At 40.8% G+C, this 11,674-nt stretch overlaps 1 protein-coding gene across 1 annotated transcript; it reads right to left on the bottom strand.

The window, feature by feature from the left end:
• Positions 1-446: 446 nt before the first annotated feature.
• On the bottom strand, positions 447-2,078 carry LOC308138847 (E3 ubiquitin-protein ligase TRIM21-like; the record flags this gene model as incomplete). The annotated part of the gene is made up of 1 exon (XM_080508122.1): positions 447-2,078. One exon carries the CDS (start codon positions 2,076-2,078, stop codon positions 447-449), a length of 1,632 nt encoding a protein of 543 aa, XP_080364248.1.
• Between the last annotated feature and the right edge of the window lie 9,596 nt (positions 2,079-11,674).

Genomic DNA, 11,674 nt, shown 5'->3' with positions numbered 1-11,674 from the left:
GAACACACCGTGTTAATCATCCTACATAAATGAAAACTTTAATAAAAAGGTTTTTTTATACTTGTTCCATCAAACTGTTACATTGGATTGTAAAATCTTCACATTAAATGTCGCCGTTAAGAAGCTTTGAAGCTGCAGAGAAAAACGTGTGCGTTCATGTTGTGACTCTGCAGCTTGAAGACACACAGACTGAAAGATTCCTGCTCATGAAGCTCTAAAACAAACACATGAACAATTTCCTGATTGAGTCAAACATGTCATGAATCTGACTGCTCAGTTTCCTCTTCCATCAGATCTTTACTTGTTTAGGACAAACTGTCAGAACGTTTCTTTAGGTACAAACTGCTGCTCAGTGAAATCCTAGAGTTGTTCACCATGGATCATAGTGAATCGTCACTTTCTCACCACTTTGTTCATTGTTGGTGACGTTTCATGATGAAAACTGATCAGACAGTTTGATTGACAGGACAGATGATCAGAGGTGCAGAGTTTTTACCACCATCATTAAACCAGGGACTGAAGAATGGGAGGAGTTTGTCAGTGAAGCAGCAGCCAGTGAAGGAGGTGATCAGAGCTGCAGCTTCTACATCATAAAAAGAGACCAGACCCTCCTCATAATCCACAAACACCCCCACCTTCTCAGGAGCAAACCTCAGAGAGAGACGAACTGAAGGCTCTTTATTAACCCAGTACTCATTTCCATTTATCAAGTATATTGTCCAGAAACCTTTATCAGGTCTCAGTGTGAACGTTCCCTTCCTGGTGACGGACTCTTTGATCACTCCTAAAACCCACTCAGTCTTTCCTTTAACCTGAACCTCAAAGTAAAATTTACCTGAAGAGAAACTCTGTTTTCCTAAAACAAAAGGATAAAAAGAAAATCTCTCTGGGTTGTCTGGAAGCTTCTTCCACACGTCACCATCACTCACTTGTTTTCCATCATCAGACAGGATGAGATGAGGATGAGCTGTATCAGGATCAAGAGTCACATCCACTGCAAACTGCTGCTTCCTCTTCAGCTCAGGATCAAACAGCTTCTTCTTCATGTCTTTGATGAGAGTCTCCTCCAGCTGAGCCACAGCTCTCACCACAGTCCCCTCATAGGATGATGGAGGGATGCTGACCTCCGTCCAGTCCTGGGTGGGTGGAGCAGCTTTCAGGGAGGAGAAGCCTTGGAGGAGGTGGAGGTGGTCTTCAGAGTGAAGGAGCTGCTCCACCTCTGAGCTCCTCTTCATCAGCTCACTGATCTCCTCTTCCAGATGTTTGATGAGACCTTCAGCCTGTTTCTCTCTGGCTTTCTCTTCCTCTTCCATTCTCTCCATCATCTGGTTCAGATCTCTCTCAACACGCTGCATCAGAGCAGCGAACACCTCAACACCTTCTGCTTTCTCTCTGTCTGCAGCAGCTTGACTCTTCTTCAGACACTCTTTGATCTCCTTGATCTTCACTCGTCTCTTCTGGACCATCTGCTGCATTTCAGCCTCAGTCTTCCTCAGCTCCGTCTTCTTCCCTTCACATTCTTCACTCAGAGGAACAAGCTGGTGAGTCTTGTGCTCTAAAACACTGCACATCATGCAGACACACGTCTGCTCGCTCTTACAGAACAGCTCCAGAGGTTTCTGGTGCTTCGGACACATCCTGCCTTCCAGGTTCTCCACAGGCTCCACTAGCTGATGTTTCTTCAGGACTGACACTGTCAGATGAGGCTCCAGGTGAGTCTGACAGTAGGAGACCAGGCACACCAGGCAGGACTTGAGGGCCTTCACTTTGGTTCCAGTGCAGACGTCACAGGGAACTTGTCCTGGTTTGGCAGCTTGTTGCTCTGAGCTGCTGCTGGCTTTGTGTTCAGCTTCATGTCTGAACTGAGCAACAACCTCCGAGAGCAAAGTGTTGACATTGAGCTGAGGTCTCTTGTAGAAAACCTCTTGACACAGGGGACAGTCACATATGACCTTGGAGTTCCAGTGTTTAGTGATGCACTGGTTGCAGAAGTTGTGTCCACATGGTGTGGAGACTGGATGAGTGAACACGTCCAGACAGATGGAGCACAGGAACTGATCTGGACTGGCAGCAGACATCTTCACACCCTGACGACAAAAGACAAGAGTTGATTGAAAGATCGATGCATCATTGTACATGTGGTTCTTTGGCCTTTTTGTAGTGGCTTTCTATAAATGATGCCGAAACCAACATTTCATCTTATAAAGAAAATTGCCTCGAGGATAAATCATTAAGATTCTATTCTACTTGAGCCTTCAGAACAAGACAGTAAACATACAAAGGTCCCGATAGAAAAGGAAGGTCTGGAAATACTAGGAAATTAGCCCACATAGTCAGCATGCACTTGATCCAGTCTAGAAGTTGCAGAGCCAAATGGCCCATGAGGCAAAGTTAATGCAAAGCGTGTCATGGCCTCTAGAGGGCGCCACAAAACCTAGAAGAAAAAAACAACTTCAATAAAATTATTAAAACGAATTATTACTACTAAATCTTGAACTAGAAAAGCTGACATAGATTCAATTGTAAAGCTATGATTATTATTGTTGTTGTTATTAATTATTATTATTGTTGTTATTGTTATTGTCACTCCATAATGCAGCATTCGAACATGCAATATTAAATTGCAGTTTACTGCTTATCAACAATTCACTGTCATGTCAATAAAGTTGTATTGAATATGTCTATATCTATTATATTCATCAGAAAAAAATACATTTTATATTACACATGCCTCATAAACATGTATCTGTTACGTCATTCAGCCTGTGCAAACGTTAGGCCATCATCAACAACAGTAATATATATATATATATATTCTTTTCTTTTTCTCTACCATATATATATATATATATATATATATATATATAAAAAGATAAGATACTTTATATTGCTCTGTATAGCGTTATTATATTTGGTTTCGTATATAGTCTGTAATTTACTGTGTGCAAACTCTGGATATTTGAAATGTTTGTTCTGCTTACTATCTATTACTATAAACATCAATATTATGTATTCACCTATTTACATCATCTTTATTTTGGGGATGTGCGTTTTCGTATTGATTTCTAATTTATTACATTCAATTGACATGCTATCCTATAAATTAAAGACAATAATAATAAGAATGTCTTTCCACTTCTTTATTATTTAATCCACCACATAAAATCGTTCTTTAGGCGCATTGGTTTCTTTTATAAACACTTTGCTGACATCTTAAAGTATGATCACATTGACAGTTCCTGTTTTTCCACATTTCCAATCCAATCCACTTTTATTTATATAGCACATTTTAACAACAACGTGTTCCCAAAGTGCTGCACATGTGACTGCACATAAAAAAAAACAATAAAAAAAAAACAACTAAACAGTCCAACACTAAAAAACCATAAAATTAAAATAAAAACAGATTAAAAACTACAAACACATTAAAAAACTACAAATAAGAATACAACAATTTAAAAGAATAAATAGAAATATAAAAACGCTTAAAAGGCAATAAAAATAAATAAGAACAATAAAATAAATAAAGGACACAGGGGACCACACAACTCACGCGGTGTTAAAAGCCTGAGAATAAAAGTGGGTTTTAAGACGCCATTTAAAACAGTCCACAGTGGGGGGGCTGTTGGGACGTGGAGGGGCAGAGCGTTCCACAGCGTAGGGCCGACAACGGAGAACGCTCTGCCCCCTCTGGTTTTACACTTGGTCTTTGGACCCACGAGCTGGAGCTGGCCCTCAGACCTCAGGGGGGGGAGGGGCTGGTACATTTTGATGAGATCAGTAATGTACTGAGGGGCCAGTCCATTCAAAGCTTTAAAAACAAACAACAACATTTGAAAGTCAATTCTAAAATTAACAGGGAACCAGTGCAAAGATGCAAGGATTGGGGTAATAAGTTCTCATTTTTTGGTCCCTGTTAAAAGTCGTGCCGCGTTCTGGACATTTTTTACTTCTGGTTTTACTGAAGCTGCGCACCACAATCACGTTTAATCGTCAATAACACGATTTAAGCGGTAAATAACAGGGTTTTCTCAAACGTCATAAACTCCTATCAGTCTCTGCTTCACTCACACTTTAAGTTGTCGTGATTTTCTCTGTTGATAAACCTCACAACTCCTTACAAATTCCAACAGTTTCTGTCGATGAGTTAGAAACTAACCTCAGTTTCCACCGGAGCGACTTTACAGTTTGTGCTTTTCTATTATACTTGAAAGTTGGTGGACTTTGAATTCAGTGTGCTTGTAGAAACTCACCAGTATGTGACAGACTCCAGGTGAACTCCGTAGAAAGTCCAAGGTTTGTCTGAATAACTTCCTATTTCAGTGGCAGAAGGAGGAGACAGAAGACTTCCTCCTCCTCCTCCTCCTCTCAGTTTTACAACTGCAACTTTGGAGCCACAAGTAGTTGAGTCATTTCCAAAATGACTTTTATCACTGGGAATTTTAAAAAGGTCAAATAAAAAAAACACAAAGAAATTTAGAAAAGAAAATGCTAAAATGACTACAATTTCCAAAAGTGAGGGGAATACAAACTTAAAATGTCAAGAAAGAAAAGTAAAATTGCTTACAAAATAGATAAAATGATAAAACAAAAGTCGTCTTTCCCGTGACTCCATGACGCCTCTCTGTAATCAGTGTTTGCTGTGTTTTGGTTAATTTAATCATTTGTCTGCTTATATTAGTCTATTTTAAGCCTTGGACATATTCCTGTACTTGATATTCATCGTTATTTGGTGGAAAGTAACAAAATCTGGTTCTTTTGGGGACAAAGTTTGGATCATTCATCTGACATTACAAGAGCGTACAGCCTGCAGACGCACATCATTCAGAGCTTTTCTTTTTGAAATTGTTCTTTATTCCGGACTTCCCAGAACATGACGAACATGTAGCATGGTTCCCAGCAGGGGGCGCTCCAGGAGAACGCATCAGAGGCAGCAGCTTGTACTTTGCACAGCAGAAGATGGAGCTGTTGTCTTGTTGTCATGAGCAGCAGGACCAGAAAGAGGGAACCAGTGTTCCCATGCTGTGTTGACGGACAGTATTTCCTGCAGCACCTCCGGAGCTACTGCGTTACTTCAAGCGGGATCTGAGAGGTTAGAAGTTCCACCAACACGTGCATGAAATAATCTGGACTTGCCATGGCGCTGTGTCTTCCCTTGGATTGTTTCCAAACTGACGCCAGCTGCAGTGAAAGCTGCCATGAGTTGAAAACACCTTCATGTTTGAGAGGACACACGCTGGCTGATGTTGGAATTCGTTCCCGTGTTCCCATGAATTCCACGTGTCCGTTGATCCAGGAGAGGCAGAAACAGAGTTGATTCCTCCATAGTGAATTTATTGATCACACAAGCAAGAGAATACAAAATGCATATAGCAGAGATTGCAGAATATGAGCTGGGTCCGTTCTTCCGAGCAAACCCACAGCATGCACCCTAGATTTAGGCGAAGAAGGGCCCCGACTGCTCTGTATCACATCTTTTATACATCCCGAGTTCCCCTTCTTCACACGATTGGTCAGATACCTTTTAGAAGTTTACCGTGGTCGGGCAGACTTCTATCTCCTCTGACTCCAAAATAAAGATAAGGGAAAATAACAAAGACACGCAAAAAAAATCCAGTCGCAACATGTAAAAAAGATATTTCGTGGTAAAGGGACACTTTCGTGGCTGCACATGTTTCTGTGGCAGGATTTGTCAGAGTTTTGCTCTCAGTTTTGGAGGAGCAGCTGTTCAGAAGTGCCTCCGGGCAAAGAGCTGCCGCATTGTGTCTGTCCTCTCACATCCGCACGAGACGAGCGTTACTCCTGTTGGAGCTGGTGGCTTGCCTGTATTTATAGTCATGTGTGGAAATAGCGCTTTAAATGCTTCCCAGCAGTGTCACAGTGACACCTGCTGGTGGAAAACGCGAGCATGCGATGACGTGTTTCCGTTTCCGGTGTAAACAATGCTGCCAATATGGCGGCGCCCGCTTCGAAGTTAAAATGATGTTATTTCTTTACAACAAAGCTTTTAATACAGTCTTAGAGCATACTGTCTGATCCGATCAGTGATGACAGATGGAAAGTGTTGGCTAATGAGATGGAAGCGCGATACTTTTCGCCTGTTTTGAACTGAAAATAGTCACTTTAAAATGATCTATACAGGTCAGTTTAGGAAAGAACAAAACAGCTTTTCTTATTCAAACTGTACTTGATTATTTATGAACCACACATTACAGCTGCGCTTTGTTATCTTTCAAAAACTAATTGTCCAAATGAAAAAGTACATTTATTTAGACTCTTGTCGCCAAACATATCCCACATAAAGCTAAGTTATATGCACATAACCCAGACAGCCTTCTGTTGTAAAAACTAAATCACAATGGTGAAAAAGATGTTGTGAGCGTGAATTTGATAATTTGTGTGGCTGTTAGAATAGATGATCTTGTCATAAATGGCAGATTTACTGAGATTTTCACTCTAGAATTTGTATTAAATGGCTGGTGTATAGAAAAAGGTCGACATAGCTCATGAAGAGCAGTTTTCATATTGATGAACCCTGTCCCATAAGATCTTTGGACTCTTCCCGTATATATTGACGGTTTTGGCCAATATAAAAAATCCAATCCATATAATGTGCATGTATTTGAACTGTGGGTGGAAGAGACCCTTATAAAATATAGACAGGTTGCACAAAAAAGCACCTGGACAGTGAACAAACCCTGAGTGTCCAGAAACTTTGGTTTTTGAGAAAATACTTTATTTCTCCCATTTTACCCAGATAGAAATATTTCTTTATCTGGTAATAATGGAGTAAGACTGCAACAAAAAAAGACATTCACCATCATACGTTATATTAAATCTTCATGTATATTTTAAGGTTCTCTCTTAATATTTAGATTGGAGAACACGCATTGAAAAACTAAATGAACGACGGCGCCTGTGAAGTTGTCCTCTCGCATGCAGTACCTTCAAACAACCAGCAGATGTCACTACTTTGACCGCATTGAATGTTTTGAAGCAGTGCGTCACTTTCTGCTTTAATTCTCATCAATAGCAAATGATGAGAATTATAATTGTGAGCTCATAGACACAAAGCCTCTGTCCCTGTTCCTCAATCCTGCTGACGAAAAGGAGATACTGGACATTGTTAGAGGGTGTAAAAATAAAACCTCGACAGACTATGATGACATGGATTTGAAGACCTTAAAAAGTGTTATTGAAAGTCTCTCTAAGCCGTTAACATACATCTGTAATTTATCGTTTCAAACTGGCCAATTTCCTGATAGTATGAAAGTTAAAAGTGTTTCCTGTTCAAGGCAGGAGATAAACATCTCTTCACAAACTACAGGCCTGTCTCCCTTTTACCGCAATTCTCTAAAATCTTAGAAAAGGTTTTCAATTCCAGACTTGACAGCTTTATTGAACGGTTTAATTTACTCTCTGATAATCAGTTTGGCTTCAGGAACAATCACTCAACTTCACACTCTTTGATATAACTGAAGAAATAACTAATGCTGTTGACAACAAGAAATATGCATTAGGGCTATTTATTGACATGAGTAAAGCGTTTGACACAATAAACCATGACATATGAATTAATAAGCTAGAACATTATGGGATCAGGGTGGAGCTCTACAGTCGGTCACCAGTTACTTAAAAAATAGAAAACAATGTGAAAATCGGTGATTATCAGTCAAGATGTCTACAAAGTGTGTGTGGAGCACCTCAAGGTTCCATTCTGGGCCCACAATTGTTTAACATGTACATAAACCACATTTGTAAAACTTCTCAAATTCTTAGATTCATCTTGTTTGCAGACGATACAAATATTTTTGCTTCAGGAGACGATTTAAAACAACTGTGTCAAATTGTTAACTTGGAACTCAAGAGTGTCAACAAGTGGTTCAAACAAAACAAATGATCTCTAAATCTGAGTAAAAGCAAAATGAGGATATTCGGCAACTGTTATTCCAATTCACAGGAAGCAGTTCAGATAGAGGGTGTTGTTATAGAGCGGGTGCATGAAATCACATTCCTTGGAGTTTTTATAGATGATAGAATTACTTGGAAATCTCACATTAAATATATATCTACAAAAATGTCAAGAAACATTGCAATAATAGCAAAAGCAAAGCACATTTTAAATATCAAAGCTTTACACACCTTATACTGTTCTCTGATTTTGCCCTATTTATATTAGGGGAGGAAAGGAACAGGAAGTGCAGCTCAGTTTGCATGGCAGTGGAATGAGACAGTGATGGTTCAGTGACCTGTGACCTCTCACCTCCATTAGAGGTCCTGCAGGCACGGTGAAGGTCAGCTCCAGGGAGTAGAACCTGCCACATCTCTACACTTAGATCCCGGAAACCTTCTGGAACACACATTTTAGGCAACAAAGATGCCCAACAGACAACAGAGATGATCATTCACACTCTTTTGTCCTTTCTTAGTTTGTCTCAGTCGCTGCTGACGGCGTAACAGGAACCTTCATGGGGATAAATGTTTACTTTTAGTTTGAAAAAGAAACGTTTTCTCCCTGTTTCACAGCACTTCTTTATGGTTTTAATTGGTTGTGAAGGAAACGTCTCACTAAAGTAAACAATGACGACTAAATCAACATTTTAATGAAACTTTATTGTGCAAAATGTAGTGAAATGACCAGAAGACTTCTCCTATAGTGGAGCACAAAATATTCAGAGCATAGATAAGATTTGTTAACAACACTTCCGTCGTTTCTCTGTGGAAAACAAACCCTAAACATGGAAGAAGATCTGAGGAGTCTTTGGTCGCTTGGTAAAATGAAGAATATGTTGATCTGGTGAACTGTGCAAAGGTGTGAGTGACGACTGATGCAAAGCAAGGACACTCAGAAATAGAGGTTTTATGAGCACTTCATGGTTTAAAGATGAAGGAGTTGAGGAACTCCTCTCTCTCCATGCATCGCTGTCATGGAGTGTCAATAAACATTAACGTAACTAGTGTAGTTTTGTTTACTTCTTGGTTTGTTTGTTTGTTTTCCTCCCTTACCGGAGCAGCAGAATGAGCAGCGACTCTGGATGCAGAACTGTGACGACAGAGCAGCAGAATACCCACTGCAATAATATTCAGGCAGAAAGTTTCACTTTAAAAGTTCCCTGACGAATGATTGACAAAGTGAAAGTCATTAGTTTTACTTTGAAAAGCCAAATTTTACAACTGCAGCAGTAATTCTGGAACAAAACAGCAGGTTGCCATGTTGGCTGACCAGGAGCCACCAAACTGCTGTGTGTGTGTGTGTGTGTGTGTGTGTGTGTGTGTGTGTGTGTGTGTGTGTGTGTGTGTGTGTGTGTGTGTGTGTGTGTGTGTGTGTGTGTGTGTGTGTGTGTGTGTGTGTGTGTGTGTGTGTGTGTGTGTGTGTGTGTGTGTGTGTGTGTGTTCTCTCTATCTCTGGAGACAATGTGATCGTACACATGATTCCTGCCTGGTTTTCCATTGATTGTTTGAAGTTTACAAATCAGTGACCATCTTTGTGCAGTGCAACACTTTTTTGTTTTATTTAGAAAATGGGGTGGGGGGCTGGGTGGTGTTGGAGGGCCGGGGGTCTTCTAGGAGCTGGGGTGGATGCAGGAACCTTCATCCTCCCCGGCGTTGATCATCTCTGCTTCACAAAGGATGAAAAGGACAATGAAACACCTGAAAGTGCTGAGCTCATCTTCACCTTCTTGTTCTCTGGACTCTCACAGCCTCCGTCACTCCTCTTCCTCTTTCTGTTCTGCTCTCTCGTGAACTTGATGGTGGTGGGAGTGAGCAGGGTGGAGGTGAACCAGCTGGACGGATCATAGTTGTGATCCTGACAACACACAAAGAAGATTGTTGCATCTTCAAACTGAGTGTTCAGACAACAACAACAACAACAAAGAGTCCGGATCAGTGATCTTACCTTCGTCCTCATGGACTCGTCTTCTTCTCTTAAAGTGTGAAAGAGAGAAAATAAAGTGATGACAGAGACATTCAACATGTTTGTAAAGAAAATAAAGTCCCTCATTGTATCTGGATCCAGTTTGATCATCAGCTGACAGGCAGCAGAGCTCAGCTTCACCTGGTCGCCTTCGCCACCGACCATATTCAATCTGATGGTGGTGGGGGTCAGCTGGGTGGAGGTGTACCACACGGTGGAGGGCGTCACCTCACAGTTGTGATCCTGGCAACACACAACACAAGATTGTTGCATCAACAACAACAACGACAACAAAGAGTGTGACTGCAGGAGTGACCAAAAGAAAAGCAAGGTGTGAATGAAGTGAAGGAAAACAGGGTGAATTCATGTTCCACACCTCCACAGTGACTCAGTGTTCAGTGAAGGTTTGTTGAAGGAGTGTGGATTGTACCTGGAAGCAGCGCCTCCTCTGGCCAGAGGACGACACCAGGAGGCGGAGGCCTCGGAGCAGCTTCTGCCTGGACCTGATGCCGTCCTCCGTTGTGGGCTTGGAGCGCTGGTCCACTTTGTGATGACTGGAGAGAAAAGACACAGGTTGACTGGAGGAAGTGGTGAGACATGAAGCACAAGAACAACTGAAGGTCACAGTGAACACGTCTTCAATTCTCATTTCCAGCCTTGCTGAACAAACTTTCAGCACCGTGATCAACCTGAGGAACTGTAGGAAGTGAGCATGGGAGAAGAATTCAGGTGAAACGTGGAACATCATGGTCTTCTCAGTACAGGATTACTTTGAACCTTATTGTGAAACTCTTCAGCCACATGGCTCCAACAGCCTCCTGTAGTAGCAACATGAGCCTCTACAGAAACAACTCTATGAGCCTGTCGTCTGTTCAACAAGTTTTACTGCTGCACAAGATGAAAAATGACTCTTTGGGTTTGGCGTGGTTGTTAGTTTACGGACTAATCAACCTTCACTTCAAGTACAAATGAGCCTAAATTTAGGCACCAGAAAAACTTGGGTAAAAATAAAATTGGCAAGTCAAACTGTAAAAAAATATAAACACTAAACAGTTGATTATTGAGGTGCAAAAACACTATTTACTGTAGGTTTGAAATAGCGAGTTATGAAATTAATGCCATTTACAAAAGTATCAAAACGTCTCAGAGACGTAACTGGAGTCTTTAAACTGAGAGCAACTTGAAGAAAACAACATGATTTAAAAACAACAGAACACATACTCAGCCAGAGGTTTTTCCTCCACCAGGAGGACCGGGTCTCGGGTGGACTTCTTTTTCAGAAGGTCTTTCAGGCCCTTGAACACGTCCATCCTAGAGATAGAAACATGGTTGAATGTTAGAATGAGGTTCAGAGTCACTTTAAAGACAAACATGTTACAAGAATAATGACATAAACACTGGCACTAATAGTTCTTAACATCAGAAATGACTGAATTCATGATTTCACAGCAGTAAATATAAACACAGTTGAAAATACTTGTAGAGAACATCAACCACAATTCAATAGCTGTAGCAACAACTAATACTACAGGATAATTCACTGTAAGATAAATGTTTAAAATATACTGAAATACTACAAATTGAAGCTTCTGAGTGAAAACACAGTGTGAAATGTTGCTTTTCCCACTCTGCCAGTTAAAACTAGATTGTACTTGGAGTTTCAAAAGTGGACTCAATAATCTGAGTGTCATTTACAGCAGGATTGAAAAACAGAAGCTGATGAAAACATGGAGCCACAATAAGATGAAGTGACAAGAG

This window comes from Blennius ocellaris (assembly GCF_963422515.1).
Source record: "Blennius ocellaris genome assembly, chromosome: 13".
Classification (NCBI taxonomy): Eukaryota; Metazoa; Chordata; class Actinopteri; order Blenniiformes; family Blenniidae; genus Blennius; species Blennius ocellaris.
The sequence above is the reverse complement of the archived record's forward strand: the minus strand, read 5'-3'. Positions and strand labels throughout refer to the sequence as shown.